Source organism: Cetorhinus maximus, chromosome 16 (genome assembly GCF_964194155.1).
Source record: "Cetorhinus maximus chromosome 16, sCetMax3.hap1.1, whole genome shotgun sequence".
Taxonomy (NCBI): Eukaryota; Metazoa; Chordata; class Chondrichthyes; order Lamniformes; family Cetorhinidae; genus Cetorhinus; species Cetorhinus maximus.
Window position 1 is genome coordinate 76,240,710 of NC_135894.1, and position 21,246 is coordinate 76,261,955.

The 21,246-nt window shown below is 38.1% G+C and overlaps 1 protein-coding gene across 2 annotated transcripts in view; it reads left to right on the plus strand.

The window, feature by feature from the left end:
- The window catches only part of tbc1d23 (TBC1 domain family, member 23), a 74,658-nt gene that overhangs the window by 34,606 nt on the left and 18,806 nt on the right, over positions 1–21,246 (plus strand). For both annotated transcript variants that reach the window (XM_078560086.1, XM_078560087.1), the window contains exons 8-13: positions 2,182–2,285; positions 9,802–9,924; positions 11,398–11,490; positions 12,437–12,607; positions 12,932–12,974; positions 21,023–21,129. In XM_078560086.1, the coding sequence (XP_078416212.1) occupies positions 2,182–2,285; positions 9,802–9,924; positions 11,398–11,490; positions 12,437–12,607; positions 12,932–12,974; positions 21,023–21,129 (641 nt within the window). The remainder of the gene's footprint in view (positions 1–2,181; positions 2,286–9,801; positions 9,925–11,397; positions 11,491–12,436; positions 12,608–12,931; positions 12,975–21,022; positions 21,130–21,246) is intronic.

Below are 21,246 nucleotides of genomic sequence, written 5' to 3' on the forward strand. Positions count from 1 at the left end.
GGTTTAGGGGGGATGTGAGGAAAAATGTTTTTACCCAGAGGGTGGTGACAGCCTGGAATGCACTGCCTGGGAGGGCGGTGGAGGGGGGTTGCCTCACATCCTTTAAAAAGTACCTGGATGAGCACTTGGCACGTCATAACATTCAAGGCTATGGGCCAAGTGCTGGTAAATGGGATTAGGTAGGTAGGTCGGGTGTTTCTCACGTGTCGGTGCAGACTCGATGGGCCGAAGGGCCTCTTCTGCATTCTGATTCTGTGATTCAATTTTGAGCACTTTTTTTTATTCATTCACAGGATGTGGGCTTCGCTGGCTGTGCCAGCATTTATTGCCCATCCCTAGTTACCCTTGAGAAGGTGGTGGTGAGCTGCCTTCTTGAATTGCTGCAGTCCATGTGGTGTAGGTACACCCACAGTGCTGTTAGGAAGGGAGTTCCAGGATTTTGACCTCAGAAAAAATATATTGACCTAAGAGGAGACACAACACAGATTCACCAAGAGGCTGAAGAGCAAGGGATAAAGCATGATAATTTTGTTTGGCTTCTAGTTTACACTGGTTCCTTGCACTGAAAAGAGAGAAATGTAAGCTATCTGCTGCTTTTGTCACATGGACAGATAAGGAGAAGAAACTGCTGAGTTGTGTTTCACCATGCTACAGAGATTGTGATTCTATTTGATGGTTTACTTTGAGCTAATAAGCCTGATAGAACAGAACAGACATGTGCCCAATTTACCATGTTAATATGAATAAAGCATGATGTTTTGCAAAACTGTGCTCTGCCAGCACATGCTCTTGATGATATAACAGTTGTTTTCATTTGCTAATTGGTGTGTTTCACTTTGTAATGGCATAATTAACTGCAATGTCAATTTAAGCTATTTCAAATAGAAAATTGTTTGGAAGGAGTTTAATGCAAAATTATATGATGATTTGTTTCCCTCTTTCACTGATACAATATAGAATGAATTATTTGTTGGAGAAGTGCTTAAAAATTGTAAAAATTAATTCATCATGGGTATAATATTCTATTGTACACTTGGTGTTTTGCTATGATAATTCTTTGACTTACAGCTATTTTACCAATGAGAAAGAATGATATTACATTATCACTGGCATGGTATCCTAGATAATTGTGTGTTTTGCCCATTCTGCCATAAGCTCTTTGGGGGAGCTGTGGGAAAGCCAAACTGATGCAGTTAGAGAAAGGTGAATATTGTGTGTTTATTTTCAGCTAGAATGGATGGTTTTCCTGTTGTTTTTTTCTTTCGAGGAGTAACATGAAGGGGAATTAAAGTTACTGGCATAACATATATAAACAATATATAAATCTCCATGTTCAGCCCTAGGGCAAAAGTCTAGGTTATGAGATCAGAAAACAGCTAATGATTATTTATTTTAGTGATCTGCCATTTGCTCCTGCTAAGGTAAAGATTATGTAGTTATAAGGATGATAGAAGTTATGGGGAATGGGGCAGACATGCACGTAGCTGTTCAAAGGTTTGAGAAATGCAGAGATTATGAAGTAAGAGCTTTTTAATTGGCTTGCATAAATAAGTAATAACATTTTCTTTACCCATTGCAGATAGACAAATCAATATTTTCCTTTCATCTAGAAGTTAGCTTTTAAAAACTGCATATATCGCTGCATTAATAAATAGAACCTTGAATATAGTTGCGCCATTTTTCCAGCCAGTTACTTCAAATAAAATTCATGCTTTAGCTTGTTCTCCTATACAAGAAATAAACAAATTTCCCTTTCTTTATTGGAAGCTATTTTCTGACTTTTTTATGTAGGTCAGTAATTTGTAAATCCATTTTTGAGTTGTGTTCCCTACCTGTTCAATAATTTATTTTATGAACACAAAGCCAATTAGATTGAAGTGTGTCAATAATATTGCATATGTATAAGTATGTTGGACACATTGCATGCCAGATGCAACCATAAATATGTAGGTATTTAAGAGATTGTATAGATATTTTTTGAATTGTATTTAAAATCAACACAATAAAACATTGTTTTCCCTGGTTGCTTGGCTCCTGTTAAAGTGATGTTGGGTCTACATCACTGCATGTCCAATTCCTGATTCCAAGTGAGGGATACACTTAACTGACTTATTTGACTAAAACGCACGATTTGTTGTCAGAATGTGTGTGAGCCCAGTGCAACATATGTTTGTATTTCAGGATCACTTGAAAGTGTTCCCTGCAACCTGGAGACAGAAGATATAGAGGATCTCTATTCATTGGCACTGTATTATTATGCCCGAACGCCTGCTTCCTTTAGAAAGGTACTTTTATTTCTGAAGAACAAATACATTCGGTTTTTATTTTTGATCTGTACATAACAATTAAACGTTCAATTAAGATTCAGATTAGGCAAAATCCTTCTAAAAACATGTATAATTTGCTTTATCAAAAAAATTGTATGATTTGCTTTATAAAACTTTTAGCAACACAAATTTGAAGTAACATCAAATGCCATCCTAGAGAAAAACGCATTTTTCTATTTTAAAATTTTTTTTAAAAAAGACTAGAATTTCATACTGTTATTAAAATATCTGGAGTTAACATGGAAGCTGTCTTCCATTGCAAAGAAATGGGAGAATTATATCCAGTATGTCTGAGAAAGTGGTGAATGTCCTTGTTTAAAATATTGCTTTGGTGGCTAGGACAGTTAATTTGATATGCTGATATAGGCAGATTGATAGACAGTAGAGTAAGCAATTCTATTTATTTTTAATACTAAACTATTAGGGGAATTCATACTGTGCTGATATTAGTCTCAAGGAAATGTGAATGGAAAAGGACCAATGGACAGATTTTAACACTTCAGTTCCCGAGGTACAAGATCTTTAAGTAGTTTATTTGCTGGAAAAGAAACAGTTAAAACATGAAAGAAATCCCAAGCAAAAATGCAGCTTTTGAACTGCTCAATTTCTGTCCTGACTGAGGCATCGAAAATCCATTGGTGAACTAATGTTTGTGCCATTTATTTACATCTTCACTTGAAGATCTGCCAAGAGACAAAAGTGATGCATTCATCTAAAAGTCCTTTTATCACATTAAAAAAACTGCATTTTAAGAAGTACATATTATAGACTGATTCAAGTTATTTTTAGATTTATACTTCTAAATATTTCATGTAATATTGTGATTTCTGTTTAATTAAATAGTAGATTGATCTCTTAAGCAGCTTGAATCTGCATACTTTGGTTTGACAGCATTATATCACTCCCGTTACCTTTGAAAAGTACAGGTGAATTTAGTGTGCATCACATCTATTCTTCATTGAGCAGTATTCTTCAGTGAGCAGTGTACCATGAATATTAACTGATTGTTAGCAATGGGCATGCTAACCCATAGATGGTTCGTACAAGGCCACTGGTTTTGGTACATCAGAGTTTTGTCCCATTCATGAAATCTGCCACCTAGCTATGAAACAAGACAAAAGTGTTGTGGGGGAAAGGATTAAAATTTGAACTGTAACATTGTTTATGTTTTAAAAACTATAAGAAATTTAATAAAAATAATCTTTCAGATTTTTTTCCTTAATATTGACTTTTATGGGTTCAGCTGATCTTGCGCAGCTCAAGATTATGTTTTAGTTGAGATATATAGTTGGCCTTTAATGCATTTGAATCTATTCTCCAGATTTTATTTTAGTTCTGTTTCTTCATTAAATATATTTCAGACTTTTATTTGGCAGGATCAGTTTTTATGTTCTCTCAAACATGTTTAGTATATTGTGTAGAAGGCAGTCTGCAAGGAGTTGTGCCTCAGTGACACAACTTGGCTCCCTTCTTCCTGATGTATCTTTTCTCCCTTGAGGGCAAGTGCTTAATCTCTGCTACTTTGTCAAGCATCAGCATCTTGAATAGGAAACTAGGTGGAGAATCTAGTTACACATTGTTCCACGAAGTGGTTGGTTTTGTTAACATCATAGTATTTAATTGATATGAAGTCCAGTTTTTAGGCATTGATAGGATAATTTGTTTTGCTATCTTTTAAATATGTATAACTGCAACTCATTACAGAATTTTTTTTAAATGAGCAGATCCCATTATTGAAATTCTCCAAATTGTGACAGAAGTCAGGGCTGCCAGAATTTTGTTTTCCAATAATATTCAAATCGAGGAGTCAGCAATAGTAGTGAAGCTGCCAACATCAGGTGGCACTATATGAGCTGATTTGCCAGCTCATTCTCTTTGACAGACCCACTTTTGACTCCAGCTACCACAAAACCGAGAACTATCCAAAAATCACTCCTAATACCAATAATGAGGTACCTCCCCTACCCAGCTGCAGAGGTTATTCTAGGTGAGCATTATGTACAGTGATCCGGTAAAGGACTTTTGGCAATTTCTTTTTGGTCCCATGCTAAAGTACATGAATGTAGATTTCCCTGGAAAATTGCTGTAATTACTTGAGTTAAAAAAAAAGAGGTTAATATTTCTGAAATTCTGTTTAATTTAAAAAGATGAATATTGGAGAATGAGCACATTAGTTTATGGGGATATCTAAGTAATTGAGGAATTCAAGTGCTGGATTAAGTTTGGACATGGAGGAGTGATATAGGATGACTTTGGGAAGTGTTAAGCTTCTGTGCAGTGTTTACAGTGCAGTATAGTTATTATCAAGAACTTTCTGCATACCAAATAATATATCTGAACCAAAATCCTAGTTTTGTACTACTGCAGAGTTTTAGTTTGCTCCTTTTTTTCTCTGATCTTATGCATAAGAGGAAGTTAGATATTATTTTAAAATTCCAGATTCCCCTTGTGCGTGGTGGGTCCCAGTGTTACATATCAATCTAGTAGGCAGGAAGTCTATAATGAACATTCTTCATAAACTACTGCCTCCTCTTCCTGTTTGTGCTTCAAGGCAAAGATAACCATGTTCATCGTCTGGGGTGTTTGACAGGGTTCCGGCAGATACATAAGTGACTGCTAAGGCCGATCTCTGCCTGGAAGGTTCTGAGGCAAATAGGACAGGATACTGCAGATGATTGAGTTTTGGACGAGTTGCTGGTCAACATTTCCTTTCCTTGCACTTACTTTCGAAGGAAGCCACACCATTTTTATTTGGTTGCACCAGGTGCAGCGACCTGGGCAAGTTTCTCCCAGCTTTCAAAGTTGATTTCAAAACTCCTCATTGAAGCTTTTAGAGTGTCCTGGTAGTACTTCCTTTGACCACCATGAGAGTGCACCCCAGACTCAAGCTCTCTGTAGAAGATTCACTTTGGTAAGCAAATGTCAGGCATTCTGGATACATACCTAGCCCAACTCGAATGTGACTGTCTCAATATGGGGTGGGTGCTTGGCATGCCAGCTCAGGTGAGCACCTCAGTGCCTAGTATTTTGTCCTGCCGACTAATCTTCAGCTGCCTTCGGAAGCTTCTAAAGTGAAATTGTTTGAGCTTCTTGGCATGGCGCTGGTACAGTCTATTCTTGCATGTGTAGAGCAGAGTGGGCAGGACTATTGCTCTATAGACTATGGTAGGCAGACTTACTCCTCCTCGTTCCCAGATGTTTGAAGTCTGACAAAGGCTACACTTGCTTTGACTACTCTTGTATGTGATTCATTGTCATTATAGACAGCCCGAGATAATGTGCTGCCGAAATATGTGAACTTATCCACTGCTGACAGGTTCCAGTCATGGACTGAAACCTTGGGCTCATGATGGGGCTTTGCTGGTGCAGGCTGGTACATTACTTCAGTTTTCTTTGTGCTGATTGTAAGGCCGAAGTTGTCAGATGCATTGGAGAGCAAGCCATGATACATTGCATGTCCAGCTCTAAACCGTCATCAGCAAACAGGAAGTCGTGAAGTATATCTTAGAGACCTGAGTCTTTGCCTGGAGTTGCCTCAGATTGAGCAGTTCTCTATCTGTGTGATATCTGATTTCGATGCCAGGATCACCATCATGGAAGGCATCAGAGAGCATGGCGGAGAAAAACATGCTGAAGAGAGTTGGCACCTACACGTGGCCCTGTTTAACTCCATTAATGACTGGGGATGGATCGGCAGACTCATCCAGGACTTGCGCAAGGATGCTGTCATGGAACTGTTGAACGTTGTGATGAACCATTGTGTTACTGTGAGAAACTGCACAAGGATACATGAACAAGGCCTGGGATAGGTCTCCTTTTGTTTGTGTTGGTGCTTCATAACACAGCTAAGCATAGTAATTCACAGAATGATCATGCATCAGCTTCTCGCCGCTGCTTAACACAGAAATAGAGCTCCATATGTGCATGTTGCCATGCTGTGTTTATTGTTTTTTAGTGCTTGGGTAGGAAATATTGGCACACTTTGTATTTACCATCCTTATGTTTGCCAATTGCAGAGGAGCATTGATTGCTGTTCAGACTACAGTACATCCTAATGTCTTCGTTGTTGAAAAACTGTTAATGGGAACCTCAGGGAAGACCGAGGGGTGGAGCATTGAAGGAAGAACATGTATCTTTTTTTTCTGAACATGTAAAAACAAGGGTCAAGATGATATATGCACCCTAATAGTATAATTTAAAAACAATTTTGAATGACTGGCTGGTGCATTATGTTAGCAAGCTGTTCTTTTATCTCTCACATCTGAGTTTGAATACAGCCCAGGTCATAGGAATGAAAGCTTTCCTTCGTAATGATCTTTAAACACTTGTGGGTGTCAGGTGAGCTGTTAATCTCTTCTGCAACAGTCTGTAGAACAGCTTGCCATTCTTCCTCATTCATCAATGATCTAAGGACAGAAAGGAGCCGACATATATATCCTTGTTTCTTGGCTCATACGTACATACGAGTTAGGAGCAGGAGTAGGCCACTCAGCCCCTCGAGCCTGCTCCGCCATTCAATAAGATCATGGCTGATCTGATTGGAAACTCAACTCCACATTCCCACCTACCTGCGATAACCTTTCACCCCCTTGCTTATCAACAATCTATCCACCTCTGCCTTAAAAATATTCAAAGACTTGGCTTCCACTGCCTTCGAAGAAGAGAGTTCCAAAGACTCACTACACTCTAAGAGAAAAAATTTCTCCTCATCTCTCTCTTAAATGGATGACCCCTTTTAAACAGTGACGAATAGGCCAGAAATTTACCTGTGTTGGGCGGGCTGGGCAGGAGCAGGCGGGGGTGCGCATGGAGTCGATTGCCGCTTGCGATCGGCTGCGCACTGCCATTTTACATTGGCGGGCCAATTAAGGCCCACCCAGCATGACGCACGGCTGGTAGCACTCAGTGCTACGTGTGCAGGCTGGGGGAGGAAGGAGAATTGGAGCCTGCACTCTTGTGCGCATGTGCGCGAAAGAGCACAGCAATCTCCCTGAGGCACGGAGCTGCCTCAGGGAGATTAAGTACACAATAAAAGTTTTTAAATAATAAATTTAAAAATTATTTAAACATGTCCCCTCACGTGACAGTGTCACATGAGCTGGGACATGTTTGTGAATTGCACAAAAATTAATTGATCATCTTATGAAACCTTCAGGAAACCTCATCCCGCCTGTGGATGAGGTTTCCTGAAAAATGTGAAGACTGCTTGGGCCTTTCGCCTGCCCACCAACCTTAAGGTTGTTATGGTTTTTTGACAGTTCGGTGGGTGCGCAGCTGCCTCCGGCACGCGCCCACCGAACGAAATATCTAAATGACGTGCAATGACGCTGGGACGCCCGTCTGATGTCATCATGTGTCATTTTGCGCATCGGCGTGTCAAGCCCGCCCCCACACGCCCTAGTTCTAGATTCTTCCACAAGAGGAAACATATTTCCACATCTACTCTGTCAAGATCCCTCAGGATCTTATGTATATAGCCCAACTAAGTGAATGTAGACAAGAGTCAAGATAGAACAGCTACTCGTTGAATCTCTTGGTGTATTTTTACCTTTGTAGTGAAGATTGGATCCAATGTGAAATTAATTTGAACAATCTGAAGCCAAATCCTGGGCACCCACTCATGTAACAGATTTGCCCAAATTTTTCACTTCGTTGACATTTCACTCAAGACATCACAAAGATGGATGGCATGACAATTAGAAAAGCCATGCTGATGAATTACGGCACTATTCTGAGATTAAATTAATGCATTTTATTAATGTAGCACCTCAGGATGTCACAGAACACCTTTTGGCCAATAGATTGCTTTTGAAATGCATTCACTGTTGTAATGAGGCCTACATGGCAATCAGTTTGCACACAGCAAGGCCTAGCAAAACAATCTTGCCAGACCAGGCGACAGAAACAACTAGATAATTGGTTTATGATGTTTTGAGGGATCAATGCTACTGCAAAACCACCTACTCATCTCCCTCCCCACCCCCCAAAATAGTGTCTTGGGACCTTTGTGCCCACCTAAAAGGGCAGACCTTAGTTTAATGCAGCAGCTGATGACATGTTAAACTATCAGCTTGAATTATGTACTAAACTCCTTGGGGTGAGTTTTGAACCCACAACTTGATAACTCAAAGACTAGGGACTCCAAACTGAGTCCTGCGAAGACTATTAATTAACATTGTTGGGGCACAGTAAAGGATGCTTTATTCTGAATCCAACCTTGGGGTACTTGATGCTGATCCAGATTGCAAAAAGTGTGAAAGTACTGCATTAACATCCATCACCTTAAGCACAAAAATTCACCAAAATAAACACCTGTACTAATTGTCAAAATATCTCTGAAACAGTAAGGAATCTTAGATAATGAGGTTATGATTCTGTGAGGGCATGGGACTAACTAAATGGCACCTGCAGAGTCGGCATAGGCTCAACAGGCCGAATGGCCTGCGTCCTCTGCTGTAACCATTCTGTGATTCAATTCTAGCACGTGTCAAAGTTTGAGAAATTTCACTAGTTTTTATCTAATTGATTAATTTAAATACAGTTATAGTACAGTACTCTTTGCACTTTGATATTCTCTAAACTGTACAGATTCAAACACTTCGAAGTCTGTAGTCTCCTTGTGGATTAGATGGTTCATATTGACCTGGATTTTTAAGTCTGCGGTGAAGTAACAGCACCTGCCACTGACCTCTGAGAAAGTTGCCCACAAAGTTCTAGTGAGCTCTGGGGCATCCTTTTCACATTTTCTGATAATTTCATTGTGGCGCCAGCCAAAGGGGATCTCTGGCGACCAGCCTCACTGATGTCATTAAGCAGGCGAAGCAGCCAATCGCGTTGAAGAATTCTCATGAACAGCAAACTAGGAAGTAATAAGCAGCTTTTATTGCTCACTTCTTACAATCTTACAGGAAGTAAAATGAAGATTGGAACATACACGTGGACTGAAATTGCATAAGCACATTCAATGAAAAATATTCTTTTAAAAAAATGGAATTTTTAATCATAGAATGGAGTAATTTGACATTGCACAAATATAAAATTAATTTTTCAGAGCCAGAGATGTTGACTTAGCTTCACATCGTAGTATGGTGTTAAAAAACCAATTGCACCAATTCAACAAGGTGGAACATTTCCAAGGGTTTTTACAACAAGAAAATAGTATACAAAGTGGAAATTTACTTTACTTCTGAGATTTCTAATTGATTTCCATCTGAGATGATTTCAAAGTGCACTATGTGGAGTAGTAGGTAATCGCTGACAGCAACTGCATTTCTGTATTTAACTGTGTGTGTGTGTGGACACCTGAGTTTGGTGTCAGTTTCAGAGTGAAAGAGATAGTAAATGCTGTCACTTTCATCGTCATTACAGCCACAAAGTCCAGGCTCTTGCTTCCAGCTTACCTGCAGATATTTCTAAGCAGCAATAACACTATTGCTATATAATTGTTCTTGACTAATAACTGTACTCTTGGCAGGAAAACCAAAACCTGTTTGGAAGTAACCTACTGGGCCTGAAGGATGATGAGATGGATTTGAGTCAAGCTTTATGCCTGCCCGTTTCAGTATCAGAAATACTACAGGCAAATCAACAGCAAGGGGTAAGATATACAGTTACCTGTAAAGAAGCCAACCTATTTAAACAAAATAATGCAGTAGACAGAGAGCGGAGAGATTGGTATTATCTGTGAATATTTGTTCTAATTAATGACTCATCAAGAATCATTTATATTAAGTGTATCTCACTGACATGATGAGTGTCTGTTGGTACAAAAATTTGGAATTAGAAGTCTAATGATGACCATAAAACCATTGTTAATTGTCGTAAAAACCCATCTGGTTCACTAATGTCCTTTAGGGAAGGAAATCTGCCATCCTTGCCTGCAAGTGATTCCAGACCCACAGCAATGTGGTTGACTCTTAAACGCCTTCTGAAATAGCCTAGAAAGCCACTTAGTTGTATCCAACCACTAAAAAGACAATAAAAAGAAATGAAACCCCTGCATCGACCTAGGTACAGGAATGGCAAATCCAGCTCTATCGACCCTGCAAAGTTCTCTTTACTAACAGCTGAGGGCTTATGCCAATATTGGGAGAGCTGTCTCACAGACTAGTCAAGCAACAGCTTGACATTGTCTGTAAGATATGATTCCGAGAGTATGACTATGTCCCAGACACCACCATCACCATCCCTAGGTATGTCCTGTCCCACCAGCAGGACAGACCTAGCAGAGGTGGTATGCAGTCAGGAGGGAGTTGCCCTGGGAGTCCTCAACATCGAATTAGGACCTCATGAAGTCTCATGGCATCAGGTCAAACATGGGCAAGGAAACTTGCTGCTGATTACCATGTACCGCCACACCTTCCCCCCACCTGAAGCTGATGAATCAGTACTCCTCCATGTTGGAAGAAGCATTGAGGGTGGCAAGGGCTCAATATGTACTCTAGGTGGGGGACTTCAATGCCCATCACCAGGAGTGGCTTGGTGGCATCACCACAGACTTAGCTGAGTCCTAAAGGACATAACTGCTAGACTGGGTCCATGGCAAGCGGTGACGGAACCAACAAGACGGAAAAACATACTTGACCTCATCCTCACCAACCCGCCCACCGCAAATGCATCTGTCCATGACAGTATGGGTAGGAGTGACCACCGCACAGTCGTTGTGGAGACGAAGTCCTGGCTTCACATTGAGGATGCCCTGCATCATGTTGTGTGGCACTACCAGCATGCTAAATGGGATATATTTTGAACAGATCTAGCAACTTTGAATTGGCTAAATAGAGGTGTAAATATGGGGTGGTGTTCTTCGATATTTACAACAGTGTTCAGTTAATGGACCTCTAGATTAGCTAATTACTTTGGAGTATCTAGATAGTGTTTTAGTTTGATAAGATTGTAATGAGGTATAAATACTATGAAGACTTAATTGGAATTAAACACCATGATTCATTGTTGACACAGTTAAATATTACAGAATAATATAATTGAGTAACCTTTTACGTTACAATGTAAGCACCTTACTTTGTGATATCTCCACTTTTTGTTTCTTTATTTTTTTTTCATTTTAAAGGATGGAGTTCGATTCTTTGTAGTAGATTGTCGACCTGCAGAACAGTACAATGCTGGGCATCTTTCTACAGCATTTCATTTGGACTCGGACCTGGTAAATATAAATTTATGCTGAAAAGCGAATGCATGCTACCCATAGATGCGCTAAGATTTTTAAAAATCGGGAAGAATGATTGCATTGCAAAGACTTTATGGACGATATGAGATACTTATCTGCTTTGCAGGTTCAAATTCCAATAGATTTCACACTGGGCCCTGATATTCTGGAAAGTTTGGAAGGAAGTTTTAAAAGATTCTTGGAAAATTACATCAAGTGGCTCTGATGGTCTAGGATAGTTCCAATTAAAGGAGAAAAACATTTGTGTGTAATTGTTGCCTATTCTCTGAAAGATTCACATTTAACAGAAACAATTACAAACATTGGAAGTGAACATTTATTCAAAAGTTAATCTGATCTTGTGTAGATCATTGGTGAGATCACATCTGGAATATTGTGCATTGTTTTGGCCAAATTGTTACTTTGGTCTTTGGGTTCAAGCTATGAAGGCAGTCATAGAGCTGAACTTAATTTTATGACAGAAGTTTGAAAACATTGAGAGGAATGGATAATATAAATGGAGTTAGAAGAGAAAAATAGTGAGCCTGAAATAAGTCAACAGACTGGCTAACTTTTTTACCCATTGAGTAATAAGTATATGGATTTAGAGTAGTTAGTTCTCTATATAAAATATAGATATTTCTTTATCAAAATAAAATTGTTGGAATATCTAGGTAAACTAAGACCAGGAAGTCATTATCATAGGAAAGCAAGTGAGCTGCCATTTTCTGAGGTTTTTAAAAATTCAACCAAAAAGTTATTTAGTAAGCTTCTTAAAGAAAATTTAAAGTTAAGACAATCACAGAGCACTTCATTTGGAATGTGCTGTGATGCGATGTGCTCATTTTATTTTGGTGTAAAATGTAACTGCAATCAGCAAAGAGTTGTCACATATCTTGTAAACCTTTTGTTAACTTAATGGGATTCTTTTCATTTTCCACAGATGCTGCAAAATCCTGCTGAGTTTGCACTTTCAGTTAAGTCTCTTTTGGAAGCGCAGAAACAGTCCATTGAGTCGGGGTCAGTAGCAAGCGGTGAACATCTGTGCTTCATGGGAAGTGGCCGAGAGGAGGAGGACATGTACATGAACATGGTGCTGGCTCACTTTCTTCAGGTGAGCTGAAACTCGACCATGTTTACTTTATTTGAGCACTTGAGCATTATCTGTGTTATTCTTATGCTTAGATTAATGCTTAACTTGACTTCATATCACTTCCATCAATAACCCGAGAAACAGCTGTTTGAGTTATTCAGTTTCTGTATTCTAAGCTTGATAAACTTATTTATATTAATTCTTCTCCCCAATTGGAAAAAATTTGTTAAGGAATTTTGCATAATTCTGTAATGAGCATTCACATTTGATTATATTCTTACTAGCTCTGCATTTATGCTCCATATCACGGGCAGCATTTACGTTTTTTATGTTTCTACATTCTAGAAAAACAAAGAGTATGTTAGCATTGCCAGAGGGGGCTTTATGGGTAAGTTCTCAAAATCTTTGAATGTTTTTTTTTTCATTCAGCAAAAGCTAGCTCTAATAAACAAATCTATTTAATATTACACCAAAATATTGAAGATGATGATTTCAAATTCACATTTGCTTGTTAAAGGCATATTCCCAAACCTGCTTCATAATTTGTTTCTGTTGGAAATGATGAAATATCACTACTTTTGCATGTTAGTTTAGCAATCATATATATAGCATTGCCTTTTAAACCTTAGAACACTTTGCTATGACTTTGTGCAAACGTTTTTATTTTCATTTGATTGACAGAAAATTCTGAATTCAATAGTCTTTATCCTTTATAATTACAATTGATAGGTGAGGTTCAATACAGTCAACATTTGTGTTATTATGCAAAGTATGTGCATAACTAGGTGTAGGAAAATTGCTCTCTAAAGGGCTAATTGCTATTAGAAACTAGCAATAGAAAGATTATTGTACTGTTGGGTAATAAAAATTTAATTAATTTCTGTCAGTCTTTAATCTGATAGTAAACATTATTTCCTTTCTATTATAATTCAAGTAAATTTGATGCAATTGTTGAGCTTCAATATCTTTGGGTATTTTCATTCCTCAGCAGCTATTTCATGAGTTTTTATTTTATATTATGCAGTTGTTGCTTGTGTTCCATTTTAGTCACTATATTATTTATTCATAATCTTTATTCTCCAGCATTTTAGTGAATTGACATTGCAGTCCTGTTGTCCCAACTTAATTTTATTTCTTGTCAATAAGCATGCTGTTTTCTGACAGCAGAGCCTTCCTTCATTGTTTTCAGTAAAGGATTTTGTAGTGTGAGTAAGAGGGATTATATTTGATTTTATTTAAAATACCTATTGTCAATACCTATTGAATAACTATTAAGGACTGCAAATGCTTTCCATAAGGGTTGTGGTTCTGGCTGACCAATGTTTATTGAACAATGTTGAATTATTGATAAAAGGAAGGCCTGTTTCTGGTTATGCTGTTGATATTAGGTGGGAATTGGTGACTGAGACATCTGAATCTCTTAACTGTGTGTGCCCTGCAGTTACATTGTTCACATTTACTAATATGATTATTTAAAATATCAGTACACTTAATTCTCAATATAACAAAATGAAAAAAATTGAGCATAGATAAAAATGATGGCCTATATCAACCTTGGTTTTGTCACTATTTAACAGCCGAAGGGAAATTCTATTTTTTCAGCTGTTTCTGTAATTACTCCGTGTTACTTCGTGATGTTGCATTACTGAAGGTGAACTGGTGCTAGATTCTGAGTCACAAAACATAATTTTGATTGTCCCACAAGTATTTTAGTGTCTTCAAAATTTATTGCATGAAGGATTTTCTAATTTGAATTAATTTCCTCCTGTATTCTACATTAGAATATCAAAAAAATTCTAACAGCTGTATTCAACCAACTTCAGTAGAGAAGAGATTTCAACTGCTACACCTTAGTTAGAAAAAAAAACACTTCAATTTTCTAATGGGCAGACATATTCCAAATTGTCAAGTCACAGAAGGAAGGTAGCTCAATACTTATAAGCCAGCATTTCTTTTTGTGCTCAGGTAGAGTGTTGTGTTTCAAAACTCTTTGTTTGAGTCAGCACAGGTACACATGTGATATAAAAACAGAAAATGTTTGAAATACTCAGCAGGTCAGGCAGGCTCTGTGGTCAGAGAAACAAAGTTAACATTTCAAATTGATGACCTTCAGAACTGGAAAAAATTAGAGATGCAACAAGTTTTAAGCAAGCACAGTGGTAGGAAAAAAGGTTTAGGGAACAAAAGGGAAGTTCTGTGATTGGGTGGAAGATGAGATTAAATAACAAAAGGGATGATTGTGTAAGGCAGAAGGGGATGGTATTGGGATAAGAAACAAAAGATGGATCTAGAGGAGGTGTAAATGGAAAAAGCATAATCATTGCCACCAGCTGCCGTTGGAAAAAATGGGAGCAGTTGTTGTAATCTGAAATTGTTGAACTCAAGTGTTGAGTTGTGAAGGCTGTCAAGTGCCGAATCAAAAGATGAGATGTTGTTCTTCGAACTTCATTGGAACAACGTAGGAGGCCGAGGACAGAGTTCAGAGTGGGAGTGGGGTACAGAATTAAAATGACAGGTGACTGGAAACTCAGTGTCACACTTGCTAACTGAACGAAGGTGTTTTGTAAAGTGATCACCCAATCTGCATTTGGTTTCCTCAATGTAAGGTAGACTGCATTGTGAGCAGTGAATATAGTATACTAAATTGAAAGAGTTGAAGTAAATCGCTGTTTCACCTGGAAAGAGCGTTTGGGGCCTTGGACAGTGGGAAGGGAGGAGGTAAAAGGGCAGATGTTGCATCTACTGTGCTTGCACAATAAAGTGCCATGGGAAGAAGAGAGGGCTTTAGGGGTGATTGAAGTGTGGGCCAAGGTGTTGCGCATGGAATGCCTTCAGAATGTGGAAAGAGGAGGGAAAGATGCGTTTGATTGCAGCATCGTGCTGGAAGTGGCAGAGCTTGTGGATTATGGAGGATAATCCATTGAATGTGCAGGCTGTTGGGGTGGAAGGTGAAGGCAAATAGAACTCTGTTGTGATTCTGGAAGGGAGTGAAAGGAGTCGGAAGAAGTGTGGGAAACGGGATGGACATTGTTGAGGGCCTTGTCATCATCATTGGAGGTTTATCATCGGTTGAAGAAAAAGGAAGAACAGATGTGACAGAAAAATTGGGGAAACTGAAGTGGGGTGGAAGGAATTGTTCTCACAGTAGCTTGGGGAAATCAGTGGATAGTGAATGTTGGCTAATATTCCCCAGAAATGGAGACAGAGAGGTCAAGGAAGAGAGGGGAAGAGTCTTAAATGCACCATGTGTAAATGAGGGAAGAGTGGATGCTGAAATCAAAATTGATTTAAAATTTTCTAGCTCAGGACAAGAGTAGGAAATGGCTGATCAAGTCATCATTGCACCAAAAAAAGAGGTGAGGGATGGGACTTGAATAGAACTGGGCTGTATTCCACAAAAAGATGAGCATATCTCAAACCTATATAGTTTCCCATAGCAACTATTTTTATTTGGGGAAACCTAGTGGAGCCAAAGGAGAAGTTGTTGAATGTGCGAACAAGTTTAGCCAGGTGGAGGAGGCTGATGGTGGGTGAGGACTGGTTAGGCCTTTGTTCATGGAAAAAGCGACAGCCCACTTACCGTCCTGATAGGGCCAGGAAATTGTAAACCTGAAGTGGCAGGAGGTATAGGCAGAGTCACAAATGTAGGTGGGAAGCAATCAGGCGAGGGGACACTCCACAACACTCTGCTGCACTCCTTAATCACTCCCAACACATTCTTCCCAACCTGTACGAGCCCACAAATACAACACCCATGCTTTTCTCTTCTCCCCTCCCACGATCCAGGGCCCCAAAAACAACTTCTGGGTCAAACGATGATTTAGCTGTATTTTCAATTTAGAATACTGTATTTGACGCTCATGATACAGTCTCCTCTGCATTGGGGACCAAATGCAGATTGTGTGACTGCTTTGTGGGGCACTGCTGTTAGCCTTCAAGAGTAACCAAAGACTTCTGGTTTCCTGTTGTTTTATTTCTCCACCCAACCCCCTGCTGTGTCCTCGGTCTCCTATCCTGTTCCAAAAAGGTTCAACATAAGCTTGAGGAACAGCACCTCACCTTTCGATTAGGCACTTGACAGCATTTGGGAGCCAACATTGAGTTCAACAATTTCAGTCTTTAACTTCTGACCCCATTTCTTTCGACAGCAACGGTAGTGATTGTGCTTTTCCCATTTTACACCTCCTTTAGATCCATCTTTCATTTTTTGTCCCATTACCATCCCCTTCTGCATTGCACCATCATTTCATCTCCTGCCTTCCACACACTTTCTTTTTTGTTCCTTCATCCATCCCCGCTCCCACCATGTTCCCTACCTTTGTACTTGTCTAAAACCTGTTACATCTCGAACTTTTCCCTCTTTTGATGAAAGCTCATTGACCTGACATGTTAACTCTCTTTCCCCTCCAACAGATGCTGCCTAACCTAGCTACTTAGCATTTCTGCTTTTATTTCAGCTTTCCTGCATTGTACGTTGCTTTTGTTGAGATATTTAACTACATTCAGCCTCCACACCTTCTCTAAATGGCCAAAACAATAAGGTAACTGAGAAAAACCTTTATAATTTGGGGATGAGGTAACAATTTTGTAGAATACACTTTCCCTTTAAATCTGTGGAAGTGAAATCTGATTTTTGTATATAAAAGTCATACTATGACCAAATGAGCAATTGTCTTCTTTTCCAAGTGGTATAATGCTCTGCTTTTTTAAGGTTATGTATTGATGCAAAAATAATTTTCTTTCAACTTTTATTAGCCATTATTTATAAATTTCACCAACTATAATTTTTTTTCTGATCATACTATCTGATTTTTTTTTACAGAGATTCCATCATTGTAAGCAATATATAGAATTTAATGTCTTACCATATTAGAGATAAAATTGAAGTAGTGACTGTTATGTTAAATATATATCTCTCCTCTCACCAACTGTAACTTCCCTTTGCTGTAGATTATTAAGTATACAAAACATTGTGGGAAGGCTCTGATACATTTGGTGTCCTTGGTCGCTGTTGGAAGCTGCACCTTTTCTTTGAAATCTTTTTCCTCCAAACCATTTCACCCTTAAACTCAGACTTGGTGATCTATTCCTTTATTTATCACGGACATCGAGACTGTCCCAGAGCAACCTTTTTATTTTCAGACATACAATGGTAATGAAATGTAGAAAATATTTCTCTATTTGTAAATTGTTTACACTAATATTGCAATAGTTGGTGCACTGACTAGGAAATACATTATTAACAAATTATACACCACTTTCGGTTTTTGTCAGTATGTAATTAAGCATAAAACCTGGTTTTCCAACAGCTGTACTTCAGGATAACAAACAGGTATCTAAGTGACAAATATTTGTCAAAATAAGCAGCAATCTTAAAGTGTTTAACGATTGTACAGAGTTAGGTGTTCATCACTGCAGCGGATCCTATGTCAAACAAAAGGAATGGAATTAGAAGTTGACCCTGCTGGGTCAGCTATTTTTGTATATTCATTCATGGGATGTGGGCATTGCTGGCTAGGCCAGCATTTATTGCCCATCCCTAATTATCCCCTCAAGAAGGTGGTAGTGAGCTGCCTTCTTGAACTGCTGCAGTCCAATTCAGCTATTTTATTTATTTCTGTTATTTCCTGTTAATTTTCTCTCTTTTCCTAAAGGTAATGGCTTTTTACTTGAGCTTTAGTTCGATGACTGCTGGTTTCCCCCTTGACACTTCATCCAAGTGACTATTAAACATGTGTGATGCTGAGTGTCAACAGGCCATTTGACTGTGCTGAGTATCACAGTCACTACTGGTTCTGTTGCCGATTGATGACCAGAAAATACATCACCGACTGGAGCTGCTGGATAGAAATCGGTAGTTGAAATATTGGCAATTCTGCTTCAGCCCTGTCATAAAGCAGGGATGTGAGGCTCATTGCATTGCTATGCCACTGCTCTGGTTGAAATCAGCTAATCCAGAGTTTGGATTGAACCCAATCCCTTCTTTGATTCAGCCTCTTTCATCAGTGTTATGGACTATAAACAGGAAAATCTTTCAGTTTGGTGGCGGTGCAGATTGGGTTGATAATAATTGATGTAGTCCAAAAAGGTGCCTATATTTAATGCTTTTACTGAACTTGACCCTAGATATAAAATTCTCCTGCTAAGTTAAGCTCTGTTTTGTATATATAAATCAGTCATGTCATTTATAGTCAACAATATATGATTCTCATCTGTTCTAATATATATTCTGAACTAGAAGACCTGAAAACTGATCAACAGCTTTAAAGGAAGTTGATATAGCCCTAAAAAGCCTAATAAATTGAGAACTCAAATGATTGTAAATCAACAATGTTTGGAAACAAAGTAATTACACAAAATAAGTGCAGTGGCATTCTAACCTGTCAGTATACACAACATTCCTTCACTACATTAGACAGGCAATCTTGTCACAGAGTATTTCAATCTGTGTTGGAGCTTTTTTGTTTCTAAATGAATAGAAAAGCAAGAGCTTGACTTCTGTCCATTTTCAGGTTTGGGAATCAGCCAGCTGAAATATCACTCTCTTACATGAGATGTCCTAGAAATTATGAGATTTAATGATGGTGCGATCCAACATTTCAGGAATGAGTGATTATTGTGATGTTTTTAATGAACCTCCATTGTCTCAAGCAGTTTGGATCGATGTCTAGTACTTAATCTAGTACTTAAACTACTTAATCCACGTTCCCAGAAATTGCTTATTGAGAGTTGAATTTAAGCTTCATTTTACCGATGAATTCCACCAAAATCTTTCTGTTGTTAAATAGTCTGAAATTCCTAATCATGACTGTGACATTTTGGTTTTCAACAGATGATTATTTCCCCAGAATCTACCACCTTCACAGCGGCACTCTGGCCCTTCTGATTATGTATAATCCATCTTGAAACAATGGATGTTTATTCAAAACATTCGAGTAAACTATGAGTTGGCATCTGCTGCTTTTAGTAGGAGAGACTTCCACACTCCGTTTAGGATAATCACTCAAGTATTAGTCAAAACTAGGATGTAAATTAGGATGCCTCAGTAATGGAAAGCTAATGCAATATGATTAAGAATATGTTACCTACAATAGGTGATTTCTTCTTTTCTGCTGGTCTAGATGAGAGGGAGGTTGAAAGTCTATATGCTATTATTAAGTCTTATTTATAATGCTTTAGTCATTTTTTTTGTTTCCAACTAAATTCTTTTTTTATTAATTACATGACTGTAGTAGCTATTACTTATATTAATGGTTACATGATTGAATGAAATTGGTAAATATTAGACCAAATAGAAGAAATGAAAGAAGTAATCTGTTAAAGTGTCAACATTGTTACTGCAGATTATAGAATAAAGAAGATAGCGTTATTAAACAGTACAGTAAAATCTCGTTTATCCATCATATTGGAGAGGGAGGCAATGGTGGATAATTGCAAGTTCCTCTTTACAGTTTCATTAATTTGTAACTTTGAAATGAGGCAAGAACACTGGAGAACTAGTCAGTTTGTATCATTCACTTCTGCAAATCAGCATTATTCATCAATCCAGTCTAGGCATGGATTGACTTTCTATTTTATTGTAAAATGGTGCATAATGTCTTGGGACCTGGAAGGGGGCTGGTTGGGTGTGGATTGCAGAAAACCAGTGGCCTGTTTTGTCTATCCTCATATAGAGGTCAAAAGCTTAATTATTTCAGTGAAGAAAGTATTTTACTTTGCATAAGAAAATAAAGTTTTGGCCTAAATTAAGTGAGTTCCATTTATTCAATTGGTGTTTAATGCACTCTTAGGGAACTCTTGTTAGCTAATAGAGGTACAGAGTAATGCAGCTCTAAGATAAATTATAATATTTCTGAATTTCCAAGGTCCCTAAGGCATTATGCACTGTTTATGTATAGCTCCCATCTATAGTGCATTGCAAGATCTACAACACTGTCAAAAATATTCAGCTCAATTGATGAGGCTTTCTCAATGCAGTGTACAATTCACTTTGGTAAAATTTCTCTCTGCTAAGTTTATTTATTTATTTATTCTTTTTTTTTAATTTATGGTGCACTCAGTTAATTCTTCCAATAATCAACTTCCATAAACCCGGTTTAAGTAGATTAACTTGAAAGTGTTGTTTCAGTTGTTGATAATACATTCAAAATTAACTTGTAACTACATCAACATTGCTGCACCTGTCATAATATTAAACCATTCAATTATATGACCACTTGCCATGAAGAAACAATACTAACATATCCAAATCTATACTTAAATGGATAAAAGAACTAACCATGATTATGATTAGACTATACTTAATCTGGCTGAATTTAAAGGTTGTTCTGGTGAACAGCATTCTCTTTGTGTTGAGGTTTATGAAGACTATTATTGAAAGTAATTTAGAAGGTTTGGTGATCATTGTCAGTATCTGTAAGCTGCCCTGTCTTGCAGCATTGCAGCAGCACCTTGTAGACATAAATGTAGATGGGCCAGAAAATGGCTACGGTCACTGGATTGTTAGTACATCTGGATCTCGTGGAAGCATTTCTTCTGCTGATGTAAGTATATATTTGTTATTTCAATGTTTTATTTAAAGTAAGAATAATGGCTCACATTGTGAAATTTGAGGGTTGCGAACTATACTTGAGAGTGAATCCAGATTGTAGTTAAAGTAT